The 27,378-nt window shown below is 46.3% G+C and overlaps 1 protein-coding gene across 4 annotated transcripts; it reads left to right on the top strand.

The window, feature by feature from the left end:
- The first annotated feature begins 461 nt into the window (after nucleotides 1–461).
- LRRC8C (leucine rich repeat containing 8 VRAC subunit C) lies at nucleotides 462–27,378 on the top strand. 4 transcript variants are annotated; one of them, XM_074599502.1, is made up of 5 exons: nucleotides 464–704; nucleotides 2,359–4,185; nucleotides 7,404–7,691; nucleotides 17,465–17,606; nucleotides 19,774–27,378. In XM_074599502.1, the coding sequence occupies exons 4-5, from the start codon at nucleotides 17,469–17,471 to the stop codon at nucleotides 22,042–22,044; spliced, it is 2,409 nt and encodes an 802-aa protein (XP_074455603.1). In that variant the 5' UTR covers nucleotides 464–704; nucleotides 2,359–4,185; nucleotides 7,404–7,691; nucleotides 17,465–17,468; the 3' UTR covers nucleotides 22,045–27,378. The 4 variants fall into 4 exon arrangements, with proteins under 4 accessions (XP_074455602.1, XP_074455603.1, XP_074455601.1 ...); XM_074599501.1 differs by lacking the exon at nucleotides 7,404–7,691 and having other exon boundaries at nucleotides 462–592; XM_074599500.1 differs by lacking the exon at nucleotides 7,404–7,691 and having other exon boundaries at nucleotides 465–634.

Here is a 27,378-nt window from a genome sequence, read left to right as displayed (position 1 = left end):
TGTGTGAGGGGCAGAAGGCTCTTGAGAAAACCCAGCACCTGAACTAAGCTATCTCTCTGTGAGCATTTGAATGAGGGTAGGAGATGGTGCCCATACAGAAAAAGCCTGTATGCGTGTCAGACCAAGTACAGCAGTGCAGCAGAGAACATCAGATGGTGCAGAGTTGGGGGGGGGAAAGGCTGGGCGATAGGACCTGGAGCAGCCTCAGTTACCACCCAAGGTAGAGACTGACTCTTGTCCTAAAATCCTCTGCCAGAAGGTCTGTCTTTGCTACTGCTTGTTTATTCAGTCACACCCATAAAGGTGCACTGGTAGTAATAAAAGCCTCTATTATTTTGAAAGTAGCATTTAATAAAGTGCTTGTTCTGAGCTCCAGCTGCTGGGCCCCATCCCTCCTGCCTCATGTGAGCTACCCCCACTCATTGCATCACATCTAAAATTAGTCTAGATGCTGCATCCCGTGAAGCACACGGCTCAGTGGCTCGGAGCTGTGAGAGCCGTACCAAGCATAGGTGCATAGCTCCCCAGTTAGGAAGATGTTTTCAGACGGATCACTGAAGAAAACCTAATGATGATCAGAAATGTAACAGAGGTAAAGCATCGTTCAAACCCAGGAGCTCCAGTTCAGCCAAAGGTCAGAAAATGGGAGGTAGTCCTATTTCTTTTGGCATGCGTTTGGCGCTCTGTTTTCTCAACAATACGAGGTACGTGGGGACAGCTGTCAATAGCTTCTCTACAGAGAACTAGTTGGGCCAAATTCTTCCCTGATGTAATTGCACTGCTTCCATTGTAATCATACCGGTGATGAATGCGGCTCCTCTTTACTTAGGAACAACAAAAGAGCTCATGAGATTAAACATCCTTTCAGTGTTTTCCTTCTGATTAAAGCAGGTTTTAGTACATAGAACATGCTGCAGGTTTAAGAAATGATAGCGTATTCTTCACCTTGCTCTGAAGCTTTGCTGCTTCTGCCCAGACTCAGCCCATAGCATCTGTGCAATTTACTTTAAAAGTCTGTATTTCCAGTGTGCTGCTGCTATTTAAACATCTGGTGCACTTAAAATTCATATTTCACAAGCACTAGTCTGGGGGGAGAGGGGTTAAAATGTAAAACTAGAGAAAAGCAAACTAGGGGAAAAGATAAACTTTGTCAGAAACTTCAAGCAGCTGAGAAGCACTAGAGCTGTCAAATACTGCATTTTGGATTTGAGCTGAACTAAATCACAGAAGCAGTTTTTCAGTACTTCGTCTGAAAGCAATTTAGCTTTTCTGTGTTAGCAGATTATGCGTTTTCAACAGTTGTTGGAAAGATGACTTATGAAAAGCATTTTCATTGTGGGTGTGTGTCCAAGTACAGACAAAGCTCTCACACTGAAACCCCTGCTTACTTGCCCAGATCTCTCCTGAAGCTGAGAGGGGACATGGTCTGTCAAGCTCTGCGCAGCACCATCCCCTCAGCCCCAGCTGTGCTTGGGACCCCAGATTTTTGGGTATGGGATGGCTCTGATTTTTTTTTTTAAGGGTGCATCCTTGCATTATCAGGGGATTGGAGAGAAAAAAAAGAAAGGAAAAACAAAACCCTCAGCAGGAATCGGTAGAAGGTGGGGGCAGATGCTATGTTGGTGCCAAGCAAGGACTTCAGGGCTGAGCATCCTGAACCTGGATCATACCAGGAAATCAGCCCACGGGTACATGAACGGGGGATAACTGTCACGTAAGCACTGATGGTGCATCTGTCCCTGTGTCCAGCTGGGTTTGGAGGCTGGTTTTAACTCGGGTGCAAACCAGCACTGCTCTTGGTTCTGTTGTAGTGTAAGTAACAGAACGCAGCACTCAGTAGCAGCAACAGCACTACTGGAGTTTGTAAATGACAAATGACAGAACACGTCAATCGACAGTAGAGGCAAACGTGCTAAGTTTGCAGTAATGGCATTTCTTATGTGACCTCTGGAGTCCATGAAAAACAGAGAGGCAACCTGAAATCAAGGGATGGCAAAAACATGCAGTCATACAGATGGTCGAATCCTGTTTCTGTTGCCTATCCTTTTGGTAGAAACAATACTTTTGTAAAACAAATACCCCCAAATTACTTCAGACTTCACCTGCCTAGATGGTCTTAAAGAAAATAATGCAGGAATTCACAAATAAATTAGTTTTCCCCAGGCAGCAAAGTCTTTCCAGTGGAGCGAAAGTTTGTGTGTTTAATATTAAATGTTAATTTTTGTGCCTTCTTCCACAAGAAACTTGCATACCAGAATTGCACTAAGCCTTCATCCCCAAACCCATCAGCTATAATTATCCATGGACCATGTTTTCTATTGCAGTATCAGTGACCTTGCCTGTAATTATTCTTCACAGGGGAAGCTTCGCTCAATCCTCCAAGTACTGCAGCAACTCTGAACAAAAATAACCCGAAAGTCCACAACAGGAAACGTTAACAATGGCAGGATTACTGGCTACCATGTCACCGTAAAATAAACGAGCAACTGAAAGGGAGTTCAGGGAAAAGCAGCACCATGATTAGGTAATGGGAGGGACTGACTTATGAGAAAAGATTAAATGATCTAAGTGATGACGAAAGGGTGAACAGAATAACAGCCTGCAAATGTCTGAAAGAAGAAACCATCCAGGACAGGGAGGGATCCTCTAAGCTGCTGCCAGGAGTTAAGAGTAATGGAAAGAAACCAATAAAAAGAAAATGAACGCAGCAGTCGCCATAACCATTTCTTTAGCTCAAAAAAGAAATCCGGTACTGTTGTCCATATGGAAACCTTGCTCATTTCTCCTGTTATTTATTCCTCAGCCATATCCTCCAAAGTGTGGGGCTAATGCTTAAAATTACATAATGGTCCAATATTGCTGAAATCTTTTAGACTGGCGGCTCCAAAGGACTGTGAGGGAGCCACGCCAACAACCTCTTCCAGCTCCTGCCAGATTCAGACCCTCGTGTCTCGGGGTGCCTCAGAAAGCCTCGAGGCTTCAGCTGAGGAAAGCAGCTCTGCAGGGCAGAGCACTTAAGCAAACACTTCAGTCAAACGATGAGCTGAACTCCCACATTTATAAATCATATCAGTGATTCCCAAATGAGGAACCTGAGTCGCACGGGTCAGAAAGTATGCGAAGCCAGAATTACCCGCAGCTATCCATGGCAGACCTTTGGTCCACATCCCAATCCAGTTAATATTTTTGCAGCAAAACAGCTGTCATGCCTTGTGTTGTATTTGTTTCCATTAACTCCCCCCCAGTGGGCTTATATATTTGTATTTCTTTGTTTACATATTTGTAAGTCCCCGAGGGGATACACACGCTATCCCTAAGGTTAGGGGCCAGCCGTAGTCATTGGAGGGCAAGTACCTCCCTCTGATGCAGAATTTGTCCCATCTCTCTGTTCTGCCAGAGATGTAAATCTTTCTTGGAAACGTTGGACAAAAGTCCCTTCAAATATGTGGTTTCTTTCAGCAGCAGTTTTCAGTCTGTGCTTTTTCAATTGCTGGGCCAGAAGTTTGTGTTTCCAATTGTCGCTCTCCGAGACGCTTTTCTATTGTTAATGCGATCCCAGGCGCTCTACAGCCTGCTCTCTTCAGAGTCTTTCCACGGCCCTGTGCGCTGAGGATGGATCTCTCCATAACCATCTCTGCCGCCAGCCTCCAGACACGGACCGCAGCCGCCCCCCCTCCACCCGCAACGACACCCCACGGCACCGACCGCCCTTCGCGGAGGAGAACCAGCCCCCAGCCGCAGCCTGTTGATGCCGCGTTTATCCAGCCAGCCCCCACCTCGCAGCTCCCTCCGGGCGCCGCCGCCGCCCGCTCCCGCCGGGGACGGATGCCGCCGGCCCTCCCGGAGGCCTCGGGTCCCCGTTAGCGGGCTCCCCGCGGGGACGGGCGCAGCGCGGCCGCCCCGCCCGCCAAGGCCGGCCCTGCGGGGCGGCACTCCCGCTGCCAGCGGGGGCTGACCGCAACGCCCCGGCGCCCCCCGCCCGCCGCCGCCTGCGTCAGGCCGGAGACGTGGCCCCGCGGCGGCGGGAGGGCGGAGCGGCGGCGGGCGGAGCGCGGCTGCGGGCGGCCTCCCCGCCCCGCCCGGCCCGGCCCGGCCCGGCCCTGCCCCGCACCGCGCCGCGGCATGATCGCGCTCCCGCCCGGCTGCCGCCCGTGACCCCGCGCCCCCCGCCCGGACGCCTATCAGGTAGGCGCCGCCGCTACCGCGCCCGGCCTGCCGCCCCCCGGGCCCTCCGCTGCCCGGGCCGCGCCGGGGCCGGGGCATCTCCGCGGGGAGGGGGCCCCGGGGCGGGGGGGGAGGGCGCCGCGCCGGGACGGAGCCGCCGCGGGGGGCGGCGCTGCACCCCCGCGGGGAGAAGGGACCCGGCCCGGCCCCAGGCTGCGGCTGCGGCGCTGCCGCTCTGCCCGCCGGCGGCATCCCCGGGGCCGCCCACGGCCCTGGGCAGCGCTGGGGGAGCCAAACTTTGTCCGGGATCGCCGCCGTCCGGCGCCCCTCCGGCTCCCGCCCCATCCCCCCCATCCCACCCCATCCCCTGCCGGGCGGGGCCCCCCCTCGCCGGCCGCGGCGCTCGGGCGGCCCCGGGGGTGCCCCGCTGGGCGGCGGCCCGGAGCCAAGCGGGGCTTCCCGGGGGTCGGCGGGGCGGTGGAACAGTCGCCGTGGAGACGGGTGGCTCGGGGGAAGCCCTCGACGGTGTTTTCCCCGCAAAAGAAAACACACCCCAAAACCCCAGCCCAGCCCGCTGTGCGGGGAGGCTGCGCGCAGGACGGGGAGCGCGGTCCCTCCGTGCCCCGGCGGGTTCCTGCCGCCCGGCCCGGGGGGGAGCGCAGCCCCCGGCGGCACCGCGAGCCGCCGGCGTTCGTGGTTCTGTTTTCGAGGAGATTTTAGGGGGGAAAAAAAAACCCAAACAAACGACCAATCCCGATTTCAGATGGGTTTAGCAACAACTCTGCCTTGTCGCAGTGTGATGGGCGGTTTTGTTCATTATTCACGAAATGCAGCTTGTCCAGTTCACGGGAAAGAGTTGATCAAGCAAAATGAGAGGTTTGTGAAAGACTGCTGAATGCATCCTGCTAGAATTTCATTAGGATGAAGATGTTTGAAAGTGAGGAATTTTATTGTACAGATGTGAGTTATGGCTTGCCTTTTTAAATTTTTTTACTTTTGGAATAAGTACTTTCTGCGAGGAAAGACTGTGTGTTATGAGCAGCACTGTTTGAAGACACACATGTATGTGTTTGCTCCTGCTCCTATTAGAGCCCTATAAGCTTGAGTGATGCTGTAAAAAACCGGACAGGCAGAAAGGTGTTGGACTTCTTTGCAAGATAGTGAAGAAAAAGATGGCAATGCTGGAAGTAATTTTTTTAAAAAATCTCCCTTCTCAATTCAACGAAGACCGCATGTTCCCCCGGTATATTAGGCCTGCTTTTACTTTTATTTTTGGCATGCTGAAAAGTGGTCAGGAGGGTAGCACTCGCTCCCCTGGGCTCACTCTTTTCCTGGAAACCCCTGTTTGCCCCTGTGGTGCAGGTCAGCATCGAGAGCCGGGCTGAGCACACCACCGAGCTGATCCCTCATTTTAACCTGGCCTTGGATTCCTGCTGCCCGGCGAGTGCCGGTGCCCAGGAGCTGGCAGCGAGGCGCAGCAGCCCGGTGATGAGCACCTGTGGTTTCTGAATCATTTCCTTTTCCAGTTGTATTCTGAGTTTGCTAAATGTGTGGCAACTGTGATGCTGTTTTCTTCCAGTCTGAATACTAACGGGCCCTGCTGGAGGTTTTACTGGAATATAACTTTCTGTGGGGTTTTTGTTATTATTTACTCTTGTAAGCAGTTCTGGAAAGCAACTTTCTGATGGAAAGCCTAAAAATCTAGTTAGTTTGTATGCCCTGTGTTGGAAATGGACGGCACTGGTTGTCAGTGAAGAGCAAAATCAGAGACTCCTGAATTAATTCTTCCCACAATTCTTCCCACAATCCCCCCTCCTTGCTTCAGTGCCTGGCGCTGTCTTGCAATCCGTTTCTGTACCAGTTTGAGTTGATTTCCCGAAATAGCCGCATCCCACCCCAGCATCTGGTTTTTGAAGCCCCCCATAAGGGCCTCTGACTGGGAGGGGGGCGGCATCGGGGCTGGGCCATCGAGAGGGTTAAACAATATTCAGGTGGCCTTAGCAGTAGAGCGAGGACATGGCAAGACCCAAAATAACGAATTGGGTCAGAGTGTGCTGGGAGGAGCAGTTCCCCTGATTGTCTGTTGACCTCAGTTGCAACTGGTTGCGGTGGCCCCTATTCACCACCAGAAAAGGCACTTCCCAGCCCAAGCCTTATTGAATGCTGCGGGAAGTAAAAAAAAATTTCTATTACCGTCCAAACAGTTCACAATAACAGGAGCTGGATTTTAATTTTACAGGATTTCTTTCCTCTTCAAGAAAATTTGGTGAAAAGGTATTGTCCTCATTGTCACAGGGTTGTGAAGGGCAGGGGAGGGGCTGTGTATTAAAGAAAACCCTGAAAATGAAACGTTTGACATCAGGAAAAAAAAAAGAGAACCTCCAAGTATTTCCCTAAAACCCTTTCTTAGTAAAGCAAAGAAGCTATTCTCCTTCCGAAATGATTTGTCAGAAGAACATTGACAGGCATTGGATTTCACATGCTCAACCTAACGGAAACTTCACTCTCTTCTCTATCCTTGAGCTGTTTGCCCAGGGATTTGGTGCAACAAATTTCTGATGCGAATTCAAGCTGTAGTGCCACGACTTTTGTTGCGGTTTGTGTTTCTGAGATCTCTGTCCCACTAGGAAGACACTAGGTTTGATTCACCACCTTGGGCGTGCGCGAGTATGCCGTTTGCTCCCTTGCTTTCATTCATTACCCAGGGCAGGCGTCGCTCTCGTCCCGTCCCCAGGCAGACAAAGTGTCTTAGAGCTGCCTTTAAACATGACGGACCCTGGGTCACCTCTCCTGCTCCGTATTCCTTGTACATTTTGGTGCCTGACACAAGCAGCTAGTCAGACACAGCACGAACTTTACAACTCATTCAGAGCGTCACGGGCTTGGACCGGGATGATTTTTTTTGGCATTTTTTCCAGGTATTTGATCAGGTCAGGTTTTTAAAAGGTAGGATATTGCAATGTACATGCTTTCCATGTTTTCCATTTGTTTGGGAGAATCCTGCCTTGAGATACAGGGCATGTTTTTTCTTGGTTTAAAAGTAAAACAAATGCCTCCCCTGAAGCACAGAATGGCACCGTTCTCCATGGAAAGTAGCTAATGCTGCTGTTGTCGGGAGCGTACAAAGTTCCACTGCGTTTGAACCAGCACGTGTGAAAACATCTGGTCCTGTAGAGTAGCACTAAAAATCCATTTCTCTCTCTGTCAAAGTAAACTTTAACTTTTCCATTGACTTTCAGGCGAGCAGCGTCCAGCCTTTTATACCAACCTCAAGTCCTGGGCTAAACGGTGATCTGCTGAAAACGGAGATGCTAGCTCACGTCTCCCTTCGGCGGCAATTAGCACATAGCGGTTTTGTATTGATGGGAATCCAAAATTCAACAAGCCAGCAATAAGACTGCTGAAGTGCCAAGAACATTTTCTGTTTTCTTTACTGAAAGCAAGGTGGGAGCTTGGATTAATTGCTTGCTCTGGAGCACACGGTGAAGCAGAACACAGGTCAAGCCCTGCCCTGCGCGTGCAGCGGGGTAAGGTCCTGATTTATGTGTGACTTAGAGCAGAATGCAGCAGCTCAGAAGTGCAGGCTGCTGTCAGAGAGCGGGTTTGGTGTTCTGAGCGAGCACCATGAGAGATGTCATTTTCCAGCTGATGTGAATGCCTGGTGAGCCGTCTCAAGGGCAGACAGTTTTCACGCAAGCTTAGAGAGCAAGATTGGTGTTCACAGGCAATATTGCCGGAAAAGCTCTTTGTTAAATGTAATGTTATTAAAAAGAGTATTTGCTCCTTGCCATCATTTACCCATGACAACATAATTTCAAAGACCCGCACACCTGCAGTAGTGTGGTCAGAACCTCCCCCCCCCAGCAACTCCTTTGATCTCACAAAGTTTAGGCTTGATGGAAACAGCCTTTCTTTCTGTTTTATTGATGCAGCCACAGACTGCCACAGGTGGAAGAAGCTTAGAGCTAATCCCTCTTCAGTGGGCCACAGGCTAGGTGCTGCGCTGAGAAAGTCCAGTAGAGAATTTAGGCAGATAGCTCTGGTTTGCCACATCTCTGAAGTTTATGATCTTTAAAAGTTGTGTTATGCGAATAGCAATTCTGATTCTGTAACTGTTTGTGTTTATCTAGAGTATGCGTACATCACATCCATTTTATGTGCTTGAACTTATCTATAGTCTTTCTTATTCTTTCAGGAGTATGGATGAGACTATGAGCTTTATTTTTATGGTCGGGTATTTTTGTCACAAAGGATGGTTTGGAGGGAGGAAAATACATCAGCTGTGTTTCAGACTGAGAATACCTGTATGTTTATCCAGGTGTTTTGGGATCCATGTTTTATGAGACTATTGCAAAGTTTAGAAAGCTTTCTTGCGTAGCATGCAAGTGGGAGCAGAAAAGATCCTTTATATGAAATAAAGTCTCAAAAGTCTTGAAAACAGAATTTTTTTTAATGTTTTTGGCTCAATCACTGCATAAAAAGTTTTTAACTAACTTTTCAGATGGTTGAGCTGCTTAAGACTCAGAATGGACCCTTTGTGCTTCCTGTCCCAATTAGGAATTAATTTTTAATTATATCGACTGAACATTTTTTATTGTGAGCACTTGTATTAGCCTGAGGCCCCACGCTATTCCTTGGACACTGAATGGCCCTGGCTTGTGTAATATTGTCTGTCCTGCGACATTCTACGGCATTAGTTCTGTCTTCATTATCTGAGCGTGCTAAATACGCGTTTGTGGAAAACCTGCTGTAACTTTGATTAAAACTTGCTGTGACTTTACTTTTCTCAATCATTATAGACATATTTCAGGAGTACTAAAATACCACTTACTGGCTAGTTTCTTGCTGGGTGCTTTGGTTTGCTGTTAAAGGTTTTCACTCGCATTAAGAACATTTTGCAGCTCTGGAAAGAGGGCTGGCAGCTTGAGTGATAGCCCCGATAAACTAAGAATGTTAACTCCCAGAGCTGAAAAATGGTAAGTACTGCCTTTGAAGTAGTCTTTGACATGGAACTGCGTAGAGTATACTTTTCTTTAGATTTGGGCAAATAGCTCAGCAAAGACAAATCTCCGCACAGGCCCGCGTGCGTGGTACAGAAAGAACAACTATTGATTTCGCTGAGACTTTATCTGGCAGAATCTGTCCCTGAGCAGCTTTTTGTCTTCAGTCCAACCAAGTCGAAGTCAAAGAGCTGCTGACAATAGGAAGTCTTTTTGGTGTGTGATACATGAAAAAGTAATATGACTCAGTTAAAACAAACAGCAAGGTTATTGTCTGGGATCCGACGCCAAAGCGTGTGTAGGTGGAAATTGCAGCATATATTTTGACATGCAGTTTATTAAAGTTGCTTCCTCTTTACGTCCTTTGTGTCTCTTCTTTACATTCCTTATGTCTCCTCTGAGTTCTGGATTCAGCCATTTGAGCTTCCACTGCCGCAGCAGATGGTACCCACGGCCCCGAGCAGGGGATTCACTGGGTGCTGGGCAGAGGGGCAGCCGAAACCTAAATGCGCTCTGGATGCTTGCGGTGTGGGCCTCGGTAACTGAGAGGGAAAAGAATGGGAAAGGTCTAGGTGTTCAGCAAGTTTCTGGAAGTTATACCCGTTCCAGTTTTCTCAGGCAACCAAATCCCTGGTGATTTGTTGGAGCCTTGCCCACGGTTGCGGACTTGCTCGGTTGTGGCAGCTTGGGGGAATGGAGGGCAGTTTTCCAGTAGCTGGGTTGTGACTGTGCTGGAGCTGAGGTGGCACAGCCTGGCCTTCTCCAAGCCTTCTCCAGTCAGTGCATCTGGAAATGAAACCCCGTTTCTAGGCTGAACAGCTGTCACGCAGGGACAATCCCGTGGTGGCCAGCCTGCTTTCATCCGCATCCCTGCTGCTGTCGCCCCTCTGAAAACCGCACCGGTTGCACACGTTTTGTAGGACCACCAAACTGGGGTTGCTGGAATAATATCCTTGATCAGCTGATCTTTGTCGGCTCCCCAGATTGAAGAGTAATACCCCCTGTGACACATAATTTTGGTAATGAGTAGTGTGAAACGAGATTAACTCCAGTGGCTTTGCCGGGAAGGTTTGGCATGCTATCAGTCCAGAAAACTGGACAAAGTAGTGTGTTACGGTTTTGTGCTACTATTCATTCATATTTCCCAACAAAGGTAGCAAAGAAAGTAGGTACCTTTCTGTTTTGCAGCTGGAGAAGCGGCGATGTGGCGTGCCCAGAGCAGGAGCACGGGGAGCCCACGGCCAGGTCCCAGCGGGGAGTCACTGACTCATGCTCTGTTGTTCCCTCGGGCCATGTTTCATCACCAGCCTCAGCCCCAGGAAGACGAATTTCAAGTAGTTTGTTTGAAAATACAGTAAACACATGGACTTGTAAAAATAATTGTTTGGATGCAAATGGTTTGTTTTTAATAGCTTTCCAATTCCTTAACGTGGGATCTATGCTTAAGTAACAGACAGCATCATTTGTTTGTATCTCCCACTTCGGAATGATGATATTTCTTCCTATGAAAATCTCTGTTACAATCAACAAGAAAAAGCAGCCCATCACGTTTGAAAAAGTGGCAGTATGTGATACTTCTTTGCCATACTCCCACATAGCCGACATTCAGAGTGGTTCTTCCAACCCAAAAAATGTTGACAGTTTGTTTGGTTTTGGTTTTAATTTTATATTACAGGAAACACCAATGGCTGTAAAGGCTAGCAGGGAAACTGGTCCCCCTGAAATGCCTCCAATACAGGGAGAAGTTAGTAGCAGAGGTATTATCTATCGTATGTTACACGGGAACTGACCGAGCACCTGCACTTACCAAAATGCTGGACATTTTGGTCAGTGCAAACATATGGCAAGATAATGACCAAAACTGAATGTCAGGATAGTTCAGACATTATGTCACTGCACGTACAACGTGTGTGAGAATACACAGATAAGGATGGAACATCAGCCTCTTGGGAATTAGGAGTTACTAATTCCAGCTCTTATCATCTTATTTCCCCGTTAGTTCTAATCGCAGTTTTCCAGACTTGGTGCCTCGTCCCTGGGTCCGCTTTCAGTCCTCTCCTGGTTAGGTGATGAAGCGAAGCAGGTTCACTATCTGTGATCTGTGGTGCCAGCACGGGCAGTGCCAGGAACTGCGAGGGGCTCCTGGACGGGCGCTGAAGATGAAACGTTCAACTGCTGAGATCAAAGGACACACACAAAACCTCACTTTCCAAAGGTTTATAAATTAGCCAGCTGCGGGCAGCTGTTCACGCTGCAGTAAAAAGCGTGCCCCCCCCCACCCCCCAGGCCAAATTTTGGGGCATGGGGGTCAGGAGAGCTTAAAATAAAAAGACCACAAGTTTTGAAGTGTTCACAATTCAATGCTGTTCCCCTGAGCTGGGTTCTAGAGGTGGTTTGAGCAGTTGCTGGCTAGATCTTAATTTAAATTTTGTTTTAAAGTAGGCGGGGTTTTCCTTATGGTCATTTCAGGGGCCCCACCCCACCAACAAATACAAATTTGGCAAAGTTATAATCAACAGAAACTATGACTGATGATGTTAGTACCCAGCCATTTCAGTGCCAGGCTGTGCTTACCATCCATGGCTAGGGGAGACTGTGGCCCTAAGCCCTGGGGCTCTGCGTAGACCCATAGTTTTAAATTGGGTATTTAAGAATACGTCACTGTGGACCTGGCTGAGAAACGCCCTTATCCCTGCTTATTTAACTGGCTCGCTGTGTAGTTCCCAGTCAGGCAAAATAAGAATGCAAAATTCTGCTTTTTGTTGCGGCCTCAGGCCCTGTGCTGAGAAGGGCTTTAGCTTAACTTCAGCTCTTGGCCCAAGGCGGCCGAGGCCAGACAGCACGGAACCACCTGAAAAGCGACTTTGTGGTATTTTTGCAGAGTGACAAATGTTCACAACCAAGGACAGTGGGCTGCAGTGTCCAGGGTGTACAGTGCCATGTCCCGTGCAAAGCAAAACCCACTGGAGTGCAGCCCCTGCGCAGGCGTCCCCTGGCACTCGGGCTCTGCTCTTGGGTTATTGACTCAGGCTCTTTGTTGGGGTTTTCAGCTTGGAGGAGAGAGGGCTCCGGGGAGACCTTGTAGCAGCCTTCCAGTACCCAAAAGGGGCCTACAGGGAAGATGGGAAGGGACTCTGTCAGGGAGTGGAGTGATAGGACGAGGGGTAACGGTTTTAAACGGAAAGAGAGGAGATTTAGATTAGATATTAGGAAGAAATTCTCACCACTGTGAGCATGGTGAAGCACTGGAATGGGTTGCCCAGGGAGGTTGTGGATGCTCTTTAAGGTCCCTTCCAGCCTGAACCATTCTGTGATTCTATGAGTCCCTGCTGCCGGGTCCCAGGCTCCTTGTGTCTTAAATAAGTGCTGTGCTCCGTTCCGTTAATGAAGATGAATATGCAATAAATCATGTATGGCAGCCAGCTCACAGACCTGCTTGCAGCACTATTCCCAAAAGGCATTTCATAATTTATCCTAACGCATGCAGTGTGTTTAAAACAGCCAGGAGGGCGGGTTTTGCCTAGCTGGGCACTTTCTCCTTCCAGTCCATCTCTGATGCGGCTGCGCTGTGACAGCTGGCACGGCCGAAGAGCCCCGGCAGCCAGCGGTGCCAGCCTGGGCACGCTGCGCCGTGGCTGGGGAGGGCTGGTGCCTTGGGTTGCCATTGTGGGTGGAGGTGGGGGCGCTGTGGATGCAGATGGAAACTGCGCCCGTCAGCATCCCTGCGACCCTTCGCGCCGAGGCCCTGCTGACACAGCGCTGGTTCGGCCCCTGTGCGCCGGGGCCACCAGGGCTGCCAAGGCGGTCCCTGCCCAGGAACCCCCCACAGCGTCCTCTGGGCCGCCAGTAGGCAGGAAGCTCTTTAATTAATTTCCTTTGTATTCTGCAGCGTACATCACGTGGATTGCCTGGTTTGTAAAGCGCGCTCGTTTTTCTCTTGAGGCGCACTGGCAAGAGCCGCCATTACTTCCGAACTGTCCCCAGCACTTTCCTTTATTCCCTCTGATGAAGGCCAATTGCTGAGAACATGGTTTGCTCCACGGTGCGGCCGTTTCACAATCAGTCTGTGATTCAATCTCTTGATTTATTAAGTCTAATTTGTTTCCGATACTTTTCTCTCTCACTTGGATCTATTTGTTCTCCTTAGCTGTATTAGGTGACATTAAGTCGTTGTGTCTCGCTCCTAATCACCGATGCATTAGCTGATTCCTGTAGTTAGTTTTTCTGATGGAGTAAACGTCATACTTTCATTGTACCTGGGTTCCAGTATTGCATTTTATTATCACATATTCATTTTCACTCATCAAGTTTCCTATATTTCCTAGAAATTTTAAAATAATAATGAAAAACCCTACTGTTTTCTCTCCCCTCAGTTTTTTTTTTGTTTGGTTTTTTTTGTCATTGTTTTTTATTTAATCTGGCAAACCCTCAGCTCTTTTCTGCAGCACTGCTTAACAGCCAGTACAACTTTTTTTAATCCAAGTTCCTTTTTTATTTGCTTCTGGTAGCTGGATACCAGATGATTTATCTCATGTACTGTTTTCTTTTCTCTAGAGACTGAGGATTATTAGAAATTCAAGAGAGAAAAAAGAGAACGAGTTCTGATTTTAATTGAAAAAAATTATCCAATATTTAGAATTCAATATTTCCTAAAGTAGGTTAGCATAGTATTTAACATAAGTCAGACTCCACATTTCAGCTATGAGGTATTGTGCCATTAAATAGCGTTTTGAATGCGAGTGGACTGAAATTAGTAATAGTTTTCACCAGCTGAAATGCTCAACTCCTTTTCTTCCATCTCCTTGTTACGAGAAGAGATCAGACTCCACAGCGGGTGGTGTGCTGTCCCAGAGGTGGCTGGGGCTGGGGCTGCAGTGTGGCTTTTTAGCATCCCTGTTTTGATTTGTTTAAATTCGTGATTGACTGAGTCACTTTCTCTTGTACAGACCTGGTTTGTGCACGTGGTTGTCAGTGAATCTGGCAGTGGTGCGGCTCTGGGCACACTGGTGGGGACAAGCTGGACTCTGGCCATGGCCAGGGGGTTTTCCCGATTGCTCTGAGCCACGTGGACCTGCTGTGACTTTTCTGAGGCCTCAGGGCCACTGCTCGTAGTGTCCTTTCGGTCACTGGATGGGCCAGAACGGAAAAGAAGCTTGAGGGAAGAGGGAAACAAATACAAAGCGATTTGGTGTCGCTCTGTTCTGCGTGCAGATACCAGCAGCGCTGGTACGCCTGGGCTTCTCTGCACTTCTTTCCAGTATTTTCTCTTTATTGCCAGTGCAGCGAGGGGAGAAGCAATAGGGTTTCTCCAGAGAATGTTGGAAAACGGTTATCCCGCTTCTTCACGTCCATTCTTCATTTAGAGCTTCTTGTGAATGTCTTTTTTCCTGAAGTTAAAAAATATTGTCTGGCATTGGAACTAGATGATCTTTAAGGTCCGTTCCAAGGCGAACCGTTCCATGATTCTATGATTAGACATCGTTGCTTTATTTACCATTATTATGTGCAGTACCATTGCCATCATTCAGTAACATTTGTGGGTTTTTTTAATGATAAAGAAAAAAATAAGTGGCAGGCAGATTTGGATGCCTGGTGTTGGGCTACAAACCTCCCAGCCTCACAGATGGGTTTTCCAGCAGGGCTCAGAGAGGCTTTCCCTGTGCAGGTCTCCCTCTGCTTGGCCCATTAACCAGGGTAACAGTAAGTGCGCTCTACTAATGAGGAGTCACGCTATGCAAACAGCAGCCTCTAAAGGGAAGGAGGGATCAGAGCAGTGTGTATTTGTGGTGCCAGGAACTATCTGCCTTCATCTAAATTCCCCACACATCACTTTTAGAAGAAATAAAGCAAATCTATAATACAACAAAGGCCCCTAAAAATACAGAGTGAAACCTATCAAATGCAACAGCCAAATTAATTTTTAGTCTTGAAAGCTGTCCCTGCACAGTGATTTGCAAGATAGTTTCTCATCCCATCTGCTGTCAGGTGCTGCCCCTGTTTCAGTACTGCCGGCTTTCTTAATGCCATGGCTCAGATCCACGGAGTTGCTCAGACATCCCACCAGCCAGATCTGCGTCTCCCCAGGTTTTGGTGCATGTGAGTGAGCACTCGTGTTTTCTCAAGAGGCTCCACTGTAGGAAACGTGATTGTGTCTTATCTGACACTTGAGCTGTCTATGCTTCTGGAAAAACCTTACAAATAGGACCCCTGGAGGCTGTGTCATCAGAAGATGAAAAAGAACCCATCAGCCATTATTAAAGAGGAGAAAAAAAAATAATGTCAAAACCTCATGATTTTAAAGCAATGTGTAGATACATATTCTTGGGTGTACTGGTGGCATTCCAGTCAGCTAACTGGCCTCAAATCCTGAGCGGACGGTGGTATATGTGTTGCAAAGCTTTGAGCAGGACCGTTGCATGGCAACTGATTAGCTAACATTGGTATTAGTGTATTCCTTTAAGAATTTTTTGATGTTTTTCAGTGCTTGATAGAAAAATTATTTTTTAAAGCTTACAAGCAGCTATTGCCAGTACATCTACATTTTATGCGGAAATAAAAAAGAGGGTAATTCCTTACCGATGGCAGTGAAATGCATGCGGGTATGGAAGAGAGATCGGGGCGTGATGTTCTTCACCTCAAAAACATCAGAATTGCGGCTCCTGGCTGCGTGTAATTTAATCAGGAATACTGCATTCCTTCGCCACCACTGCAGCAATTCCGGCCTGTTGGCATGGACACTGCTGAGCCTCCGACCTGGCTGTGTGAACTCAGGCTTGCGTTGCTGTCGTTTTCACTGGTGGTCTATTAATTTGCAAGCGCTGGGGAGGACAGCCTGCCTTCCTCCTGGGGATCGCCAGCCGCGCCAGAGATGTGCATGATTTCATCTGGCATTGTAGCGTGCATCCTAGGGACAGCTTTTAGAAGGACAAGAGGCTGAGAAGAGATTCTCATGCCTGGCCAAGTAGCACTTAAAGCAGCACGGAAGGGTTGCAAGAAGAGAGAGGAGCAGGGAGCAAGAGGTAAGATTTTATGCTACCCACTCAGAAAGCTGCAAAGCCCCAGCCCAGCTACTAACCCAAGCTCATTTACGGACGTCACCTTGTGCTTTTGGGGACCGTGGTACCTCCCGAGGGTCTGCTGGGCAAGCAGGGGCACAGCAGTCCCTGAGAGGGTGTCAAACTGAGCATCTTTCTGCTCAAGTATGGCCAGTGTAGTGGGAGTCAGTTCTAAATTCTTGGGATGGCTGTATGCCTGTGATGAATTGCAGCCGTTAGTGCCTGAATCCTTCTCTGCCAGATCGCTGGCTCTGAATGGACTGAATCCCTTAAGTCCCTGGGCAGTGTATCAGCAAGTGTGCGCTTAGCGCTAAGCCTGCGCACAGCTGGATGGCTCCAAACCCACACTAATGGGTCCCAGTGCTCAGCTGAATCAGGATTATAGGCTCTTCAAATATTTCTGTCATATGAAGTGATTGTGGTGAGCATTTACAATATTAGTTAAAGAGCAAATTTTGTAAATTGCTCTTGGGAGTATTTTTGTTCTCTTCCCATGCAAATTTATCTTTCCATCGTAACTTACTGGGGAGTTTCAGTGCTGGTTTGATCTCAGGGATTCGGTTACGCAATATGCTGTAGGATTTAAGATCAGTTGCTTTGCCTGTACATGCTCATGCGTTAGCTGATTTTTCAGAGGAGGTGCTGATGTAAGCCTCGACATCTGAGGTGAAGATAAAGCCCTTGATCTGCTTGTACTTTTGGTTAGCTAAAGCACTTTAGCAACTTGTGCTTAAAACATAGTAGATTTAAAACTGCAGTGAGTATGCACGCAAATATTCCAAAGCATCCCTAAAACCACTATGAATAAAATGGAAGTGAATGAAAACACGATAGCTAAAAGGGCATGTGAAATTTGAGCGCAGGACAAGAATTTTAGCCAGACCTTTGAGATAAAGGCTAATGTGTATACAGCTGAATGTCTTGAGTATCTACAGAATGGGCTGATTTTCAGGGATTCAGAAGGCCTCATTGACCCATCAGATATGGTGGGAGTGGGACTGCATGGACGGGACCCTGGTCTTGCTCTGTCTTCCTCGCAGGAGCTGCCGGGGGGCAGGACAAGCATCCCTCTGCCGAGGCGGGGTGTCCAAGGGACCACTTGGGTGGTAGCCGGGAACTTTTGTGCCACATCCCGGGCTTCTCATTTCCAGACCAGATTTTTTGAAGCCCCACAGAAATACTTTCTTGCACTGACTGAGGGGTACGGGCTGCGGGAGGCTGAGCGCTGGCCTTACTCTTTTGCAGGACGATGATTCCCGTGACCGAGTTTCGCCAGTTCTCGGAGCAGCAGCCGGCATTCAGGGTGCTGAAGCCCTGGTGGGATGTGTTCACCGACTATCTCTCCGTCGCCATGCTGATGATCGGTGTGTTTGGGTGCACGTTACAGGTAAATCAAACAGGACAGAGGTGAGGCAGGGGCTCTCAGGGGTGTGGAAAGAACACCACAAACAAGGAAGATCCTTGGAAAGATGGTGTCACATCTTGTTTTATCTCTTGGGTTCACCAAGAACAATGCAAAAATGTGCTGGTCCCAGGATTAAAGCTGTTTAGGTAGCAACATCAATAACACAGACCAGACTTCAGCAGCTGTAAATCAGCAGAGTTGCACCAGAGTTGATGGAGCGGTGCCAGCGAAAATAAGAGCTGTTGGTTTGGCTTGTGCCTGGATACCTCTTTTCCCCACAATTTGACATAACAAAACTGATGATCGACTTAAGTTCATATTTGTTACCATTTTTTATGCTTATAAGTTTGAAAAATGTAATTTTGCAATTTCTGTTTTTCTTTATTTGGCAAATGTTAAAATTCTTTCTGCCTCTGTGCTTCAAAGAGATTTGAAATGAATGTGGTTATTTTATCAGTGCCACCCACAACTAATATTATGCCTCTTCCATTCCAAAGCATCTCTGAGGATGCTTACGCATTAACAGTTGACATTACTGTCAATCACTGTTACATTTTGCTAAAGAGCCAAAAGCTGAAAAGAAATGGGAGCTACTGTTTGGGACCCCACAAAAATAGAAAGTTATAGTCCTAGTTCAAACATGGATCTCACATTTCTTGGCATGATCTAGAAATGGAGCTAAAGGGACACATTGACAGAGCTCTTATTTCCGGGGAATTAGTTTACTTACATGGACCAAGATTTTCACATGTCCCAAATTTCACGTGAAATCAACTGTAGCTTTGCCTGTATTCTCTGCTTTCAGGTGAAAAGATACAATGTCCATGTTTAAAAATCTAGGGCTGAATTTTACCTTAGTAGCTACCTGCTTAAGCACACAAAGTAGAACCTCTGTTATTTTTACGATTGCCTGTGTGATTGGATGAAGCACACTTGAAAATAATGTGTGGGAACACCGCAAATAACAGGCAATATTTTTTTTAGTCCAACTTATTACCAGAGGCATGAATCCAGGGTGTAAGTAACGGTGTATATCAGAATAGCATTCACAGACAAAGATTAACTGCAGGAGTTTTTGACGTGTCAACAGTTACGGCACTGATATTGTTCAAAACACACGTGGCCTCATCTCAGCATCTCCCTGCACCAGGCTGGATCATCAAGGAGGATCTGATTTTGGTAGCTCATGTTGCCTACCCTATATTTAGTGCTTTCAACATGTCGAAGGATACGTCTGCACTACACACACATTCTTAGTTTGGGATAATCCCAGTTAGTTATTCAGTGCAAATAACAGAGCTCCCTGGTTTATCACATGGATTGGTATTTTAAATTCAGACCCATAGGGAGCCTTGCACTGAACTCAGACTGTTCTCCCAAGTTAAACTAAAGGTGACTGATCCCTAAAAGCGCTCTGCTCTCATTTTGCCAACATGGATGTCTAGCCCAAGTTAAGAAAGTTGGGTTTTTTTGCATTATAGACAGACTCAAGGACAGAAAGACAGAGCTACTTTTTTTTACCACAGCTGTGTGGTATGAGAACTCTATGTATATGTATAAGAAACTGAATAAAAATTATGTCCATGCGCACATGCACCCAAATGTTGTCAATTCTCCATTACCCCTATCAGTTGTTTTATTAAGACTGAAGATTAATAATGTCCCGGCATAGATATGCCCACGTTAGCTCTTTGTCAGCCATTTTCGGTGTGATAAGACATCACAGTGTGAGCGTACAGCCACATGAATGCAGTTGTGCTGCTTTCAAGCCTAAGCTATCTCTGAACATTGTGTAGCCGGAGTGAATACACCTGGCAAGAACATTCCTTCTCTGGTGAGAGCAATGTAGGACATCCCGGGTCTTTTCTAGAAGCATGACCCACACTTTTCCTTTTTCTGGATTAGCTCAATGCCCTCTTTATTCAAATTATGGAAAACTAACCATAGATGAAAAGGGGTGACCTAATTCTTGGCATGTGGAACAAGTGTCTTGTTGGGAATAGTAATAATAATAGCACAGCCTGTGGGGCCAAGTGCCAGGCTGTGGGGAGGAATGCCTGGCAGCTGGAGGAACTCCAAGGACAGCTTCCCATTGGTACTGCCACCATTGTTTGTACATCAGTAAAAGATACCTTTTTGTGTGTTTCAGGTCATGCAAGACAAGATAATATGCCTTCCAAAGCGCGTACAGCCTTGCCAGAACCAGTCAAATAGTTCAAATGTGTTTAACACCATCCCAGATACAACCCCCCTTCCTCCACCCAAGCCATCCACCCCTCCAGCTACAGTTGAAATGAAAGGACTGAAGACGGATTTGGACCTTCAGCAGTACAGCTTTATAAATCAGGTGTGCTATGAACGTGCCCTGCACTGGTATGCCAAGTACTTCCCTTACCTTGTCCTCATACACACCCTGGTCTTCATGCTGTGTAGTAACTTTTGGTTCAAATTCCCCGGATCGAGCTCCAAAATTGAACACTTCATTTCAATCCTCGGGAAATGTTTTGATTCTCCCTGGACAACAAGAGCCTTATCCGAAGTGTCAGGGGAAGACTCTGAAGAGAAGGATAACAGGAAGAACAACATAAACAAGTCTAATACTACCCAGCCAAACACTGAAGGCACTTTGGTCAAAACACAGTCTTTGAAATCAATCCCTGAGAAGTTAGTTGTGGATAAAGGAACACCTGGGGCATTAGATAAGAAAGAAGGTGAACAGGCCAAAGCACTGTTTGAAAAGGTGAAGAAATTCAGACTGCACGTTGAGGAGGGTGATATACTCTATGTCATGTACGTTCGCCAAACTGTGCTTAAGGTAATTAAGTTCCTTATTATTATTGCTTACAACACGGCACTGGTCTCAGAAGTTAATTTTACAGTAGTCTGTAACGTTGATATAGAAGACATGACAGGATATAAGAATTTTTGCTGTAATCACACAATGGCACATCTATTCTCCAAACTTTCCTACTGCTACCTGTGCTTTGTAAGCATCTATGGCCTCACATGCCTTTACACACTATACTGGTTATTCTATCGTTCACTGAAAGAATATTCTTTTGAATATGTTCGACAAGAGACGGGAATTGATGATATCCCGGACGTCAAGAATGACTTTGCTTTTATGCTTCATATGATCGATCAATATGATCCTCTGTATTCCAAGAGATTTGCTGTCTTCCTGTCTGAAGTCAGTGAAAATAAGCTGAAACAGCTGAACCTAAACAATGAGTGGACCGCAGATAAACTGCGACAGAGGCTACAGACGAACTCCCATAACCATTTGGAGCTACAGCTTTTCATGCTGTCTGGACTACCAGACACAGTTTTTGAAATCACTGAGCTGCAATCTTTAAAACTTGAAATAATTAATAATGTAATGATACCAGCAACCATTGCACAGTTGGACAATCTCCAGGAGCTCTCGTTGCACCAGTGCTCTGTGAAGATCCACAGTGCCGCCTTGGCATTTCTGAAGGAGAATCTCAAGATCTTGAGTGTCAAGTTTGATGACATCAGAGAACTTCCACACTGGATGTATGGCCTCAGAAATTTGGAAGAGCTCTATTTAATTGGCTCCCTAAGTCACGATATTTCCAAAAACATTACACTGGAGTCTTTTCGGGAACTTAAAAGCCTTAAAGTTCTTTACATAAAAAGTAATTTGTCCAAAATCCCACAATCTGCAGTCGATGTTTCAAGTCACCTGCAAAAATTGTGCATCTATAATGATGGCACTAAGTTAGTGATGCTCAACAACCTGAAGAAGATGGTCAACCTGACACAGCTGGAGTTGGTTCATTGTGACTTAGAGCGCATTCCTCATGCAGTCTTCAGCCTTCTCAGTCTTCAGGAATTGGATTTAAAAGAAAATAACCTCAAATCCATTGAAGAAATAGTAAGTTTTCAACATCTGCGAAAACTGACAATCCTAAAGCTGTGGTACAACAGTATAACATATATCCCAGAGCATATAAAGAAACTCACGAGTCTCGAGCGGCTTTCCTTCAGCCATAACAAAATAGAGGTTCTTCCATCCCACCTATTCCTATGCAACAAAATCAGATATTTGGATTTGTCTTACAATGACATTCGCTTCATCCCACCCGAAATAGGAGTTCTGCAGAGTTTACAGTACTTTTCCATTACTTGCAACAAAGTGGAGAGCGTGCCAGATGAACTATACTTTTGCAAAAAACTTAAGACTCTGAAAATTGGGAAAAATAACTTGTCGGTCCTTTCACCTAAAATTGGTAATTTGGTATTCCTCTCCTACTTGGATATTAAAGGCAATCACTTTGAAATCCTCCCACCTGAGCTCGGTGAATGTAGAGCTCTGAAGCAGGCTGCTTTCATTGTAGAGGACACCTTGTTTGAAACGTTGCCTTCTGATGTCAGGGAACAAATGAAAGCTGAATAACTAACTTCCTGTTGCACAGTTTTACAGGAATAACTCTTCTACCAAATACGCTGTAGAAAGTGCGTACTCTGAATATGCATTTAGTTTGTCGTTATTTTTTTTTCTTTTTCAAACCAATCCTTTCTGTACAAACAAATTTGGAATAAGGAGTACATATATTTTTAAATAAAATTTTCCCGTATTTTTTCACTGTTTTAAGATATTTTTAAGTTTGTTTTGCCCTGAGAACAAGGGTGTCTGTAACTTTATTTTTACCGGTAAAAGTAAATGGTTTTATCTGCTGATTTTTTTTTTTCCCCTTTGTCTAAACCCAACAGGGGAACTGTGTTTAAGCTCTGTGCTTTGGGTTGCGTAGTTTGTAACAGGTGATTGATTATATTGTCTTCCTAGTTATTGTTAATCCCTTAGGATGTGGTCTTCAACGGGTGGTGCTGCAGGTGTTGAATGCCCTGTTTCCTCCTTTCTTCAGTGGCAGTAGGTGGTCTTCAACATCTAACAAGATCAAACCGGGGTTGACCATCCTTTTTTATTTATGACATGGTTTTCTCAGATGGTTAAAGCAAGTAGAAAAGGTTCTTTCTGTATTTTGATGGGTCTGAGGGGACATGCAGAACTCCTTCAGCACCTTTTGGCAAGTTTAGTCTAGCTCTCCGTTCACACACCACGCCAAGCAGGAGGCACTGACTGCGATTTCCTCTCTGGTGCAGGAAGAGTAAGGTCACAGTTCACAGAGGAGTCAGGACCAAAGTGAGTCACGTCGAAGATTTTCCAAACAGTGCAAAGGGATGCGGCTGCCCATTTCCTGCTAACTTGAATGGAAGGGGTGCAATGAACTCACGGTGTTGGAAATGTCAACCCAGCGAGATGAAACACTACCTTGAAAAATCCCCTACCCGTCCTCTACTAAATACCCTGTCCTGCAAGGGGGCAAGTGCCCTCTGCCCCCCTCACTTCACTTGCTCACCGGGATACTTGGCACCTTGCAGGAATGGGATCCAGAAAAAGTGCAATCCTGTTTAGTTTGTAAAGCATCTGACAAGGAAATAGCATCTAATACTCTCCTTAATTGACCTTGGGTACCATATGACCAACCTCAGCATAGGAACAGTTGCAGATTTGCAAAAATGAGATTAAATGAATACATTAACTTCTCAAAAGTCTCAACCTGTCAGAGGACAGTGATGAAGGCGGTTTTTGTCTCCCAGCTAGTAATTAAGTTGGAAATCATACAGTTGGAAGTCTGCCGCTTTTCAAAACAATGTAATAATCTGTAATGATTACGCATCAGGTTGGGAACTTTATCCTCTGAAGCCATATTCAGTTGTTTATTTAATCCAGCTGTTTGCTTTCTTTTAGGCAAGTTTGGCAGGTATATGATAACTCATGTGCTCCTCATAAGCTAATTTAAGCTAATCAAAAATAACCATGTCACAGAATCACAGAACTGTAGGGGTTGGAAGGGACCTCTGGAGATCATCTAGTCCAACCTCCCTGCGAGAGCAGGGTCACCTAGAGGAGGCTGGACAGGAACGCATCCAGGCGGGTTTTGAATATCTCCAGAGTTGGAGACTCCACCACCTCTCTGGGCAGCCTGTTGCAGTGCTCTGTCACCCTCAAAGTATAGAAGTTTTTCCTCATGTTGAGATGGAATTTCCTGTGTTCCAGCTCGTGTCAGTTGCCCCTTGTCCTGTTACCAGGCGCCACTGAAAAGAGTCTGGCCCCATCCTCTTGACACTTGCCCTTTAGATATTTATAAGCATTGAAAAGATCCCCTCTCAGTCTTCTCCAGGCTAAACAGACCCAGGCCTCTCAGCCTTTCCTCATAAGAGAGATGCTGCAGTCCCTTGATCATCTTTCTTTGTAGCCCTCCGCTGGACTCTCTCCAGCAGTTCCCTGTCCTTCTTGAACTGGGGAGTGCAGAACTGGACACAGTGTTCCAGGTGCGGCCTGACGAGGACAGAGTAGAGGGGGAGGATGACCTCCCCCGACCTGCTGGCCACACTCTTTTTAATGCACCCCAGGAGACCATTGGCCTTCTTGGCCACGGGCACATTGCTGCCACATGTGCAACTTCTCGTCCACCGGGATTCCCAGGTCCCTCTCTGCAGAGCTGCTCTCCAGCAGGTCAGCCCCCAACCTTTACCAGTGTATGGGGTTGTTCCTCCCCAGATGCAGGACCCTACACTTGCCCTTGTTGAATTTCATTAGGTTCCTCTTCACCCAACTCTCCAGCCTGTCCAGGTCTCTCTGTATGGCAGCACAGCCTTTTGGTGTGTCAGCCATTCCTCCCAGCTTTGTGTCATCGGCAAACTTGCTGAGGGTACACTCTATCCCTTCATCCAAGTCATTGATTGAACAAGAGCGGACCCAGTACTGAACCCTGGGGAACACCACTAGTTACAGGCCTCCAGCTGGACTCTGTGCCACTGATCACAGCACTCTGAGCTCTGCCATTCAGCCAGTTCTTCATCCACCTCTCTGTCCACTCATCTAACCCACACTTCCTAAGCTTACCTTTGAGGATGTTATGGGAGACAGTGTCAAAAGCCTTGCTGAAGTCAAGGTAAATAACATCCACTGCTCTCCCCTCATCCACCCAGCCAGTCATTCCATCGTAGAAGGCGATCAGATTGGTCAAGCATGATTTCCCCTTGGTGAATCCATGCTGACCGCTCCCGATGACCTTTTTTTCTTCTGTATTCTTAGAGATGATATCCAGGATGAGCTGTTCCATCACCTTGCGAGGGATGGAGGTGAGGCTGACCAGCCTGTAGTTTCCTGGGTCCTCCTTGCCATTTTTGGAGACTGGCATTAGCTTTCCTCCAGTCCTCAGGCACCTCTGAGGTGCCATATGATAGTAGAATATTTTGCCGGGAGATCTCTTCATCCTGTCCAACAACACACTTGAATCAGATGCAGCCACTGGGTAAATGCTTTGCAAGAATATCTAGGAATAAGTACTTCTTTCTCCAGGAGGCAGTGCTGTTTATAAATTGCAGAGGATGAGTTGCTCATTGTTTAAAGTTACATAAAATAATTGTCTGATGGTTGTCAGGTTGGTTGCTCTTAAATGTTTTCAAACTGCCGTTGCGTGTCTTGAGTTAATCTGAGTTCTTGAGCTTGGTACAAAAGCATACTGTTGTTTTAAGAGTTTGACTTAGTAACTGAGTTTGACGAACTAAAATGAGTTTCCTCATGAATCCAGGGTGTGCTGTGCAATCTGGTATGTGGGCTTGCCACAGTACCAAGTCAGACTTATTTTTTGCGCTTGGCTGTGTTCTGGAGAAGATCCATGTGATTAATCAAAAATGGGTCAGGCATGAAGGAATCAAAGCAAGCTTTTTTAAAGGGGTCTTAGTTATATTAAAGACCTATAACTTATGTAGCTATTGTGAGAGCTACTCTTGTGTATGGAATGCACTTATTGGAACAACTTGGCAGTATATATATTCTAAATGTATTTCACTTTGATGTAACGTGAGGGAGAGAAATGTTTCATTGCTCATTTTAGCCTAATTATATAAACCAAAGTGCTGTTGTCCCTGATGAATGTAAACTGTTTAAAATGTCGGTGTAATCGGTGGAGCTGTATAGTTCTCTTACTTAGATTTGAAATATGGGATTACATTTAAAGTTTTTTAAAAAAATCTTTATATTCCTAGATGTAGCATTTTAAATCCCTAATTTATTTTGTGTCTAATGTTGTTTTTCATGTGTAGTTTGTGGTCTGTTTTCTGAATGGAAGTTATGCACACCTCGTAACTGAAGGTTGGAGACTTGTTCTAGGCCATTTTTGTAAATACATCACTTAGGGGATGTGGGGTTTTTGTTTGTTACTGATTATACTTATACCAGTGCAACCCCTCATGTGGACACAGTTACATGAGTATAAAGTGCCTTGTGCTGGTATATCTTTATTCACCTTCTAGATAGGAATAAACTATACCGGTCTAAGCACTTTCGCACTAATAACTGTATCTTCTCCAAGGGTTTGTTCTGCTGAGACAGCTTAGTCAATCCAACAGCTCACTGCCACCAAAAAGGGGCAGTTACCTCCTCCTCCCGTGCTCCCTATTCCTGCCGACATATTCCAGCTGCTGCTTCGTTTGTACCTTTACTGGTCTGGTGCTGGTCTGATCCCTCCAGAGGACAAATCAACTTTTTAAGCCGGCAGAAAACTAAGCCAGTTAAAAAAAGGGGCTAATTTCCTGCTGGATGAGCTCTCCAAAGGATCGGACGAGCACTAGGGTGGGAGTGGCAAGGGGACAGGACTCTGCAGCCAGGGTCTGGGCAAGGAGAAGGTGGGACAAGTCACTTTGGAGGTGCTGAGCTGCTCGGTCAGTTCATCACCTTGCTGAGCCATGTGCTTGGAGAGCTGTGCTGTTTTATCTATAGCAGGGTTAGGCAGCATGGCTTCTGTGGGTAGGCAACCCTCAGGCTCGCAGTGAATGATAAAGTATCGCATTACTGTTAATTGCTTAAACTTAATGAAACAAACTCAGGTAGCTGCACTGTTGACTTTTCTAAACTTCTTACTGTCTGGTCTATGGGGTGTATTTTCCAAAACCATATTACAGTATTTTAGAAACGCGTCAGCTAAGAGAAGGTTGTTTCCTAATTCTGTATGACATCCAGGAAAATATGTAAAAGTGCCATATTTACTCAGTGATTCATGTACTGCTCATATGTATATTCACATGCAATGCATACTAGACTTTTCCGTGACCTATAGTATTTGACTTACAATGGATGGGCATTTTGTGGATAATACTTTAGGCATGGTTTGTATGAGTTTATATAACTACTTACATTAAACAGGTGCCTAACAAGCAAGACAATTCCAGAATATAAGCAAGGCATTTTACATTATCGCTCAAAAATAATACAAATCTTCCTTGGTAACAGAAGCAGAGATGACAAAGAGGGCGTTAAAAATAAGAAGACAACGTTAATAGTACCTTAAGCCTGAAAAGCAAATCTGCTTTGTGATGAAAATCCGGAGATGTGCATCTCCCCCTTTGTCAAAATTAGGACGGATATTTGTGCTGACCTCGTGCATCTAGCCAGACCAGCAACTTTTGCAAATTCTGATTGGAAAGCGCCCGCTCCAAGTCTCATATCACATTTCTGGCATTTCCACTAATTCATGTGCTTAAGTGGTGACGAGTCCTATAAGGAAAGATACCAAGGAAAAACTTTGAAATTTGACCAAATGGACAAACTTCTTAATTCTGTAGCAAGAATCTTAATATGATAATAGACCTGCATAGTGTTACGTTGCAATATAGTACACCCAGAAAAAATGGAAATAAAATGTTCTTTTGTAATAATGAA

The sequence above is a fragment of the Larus michahellis genome, chromosome 8, assembly GCF_964199755.1.
Source record: "Larus michahellis chromosome 8, bLarMic1.1, whole genome shotgun sequence".
NCBI classification, from domain to species: domain Eukaryota; kingdom Metazoa; phylum Chordata; class Aves; order Charadriiformes; family Laridae; genus Larus; species Larus michahellis.
This window is presented reverse-complemented; position numbering and strand designations above follow the sequence as displayed.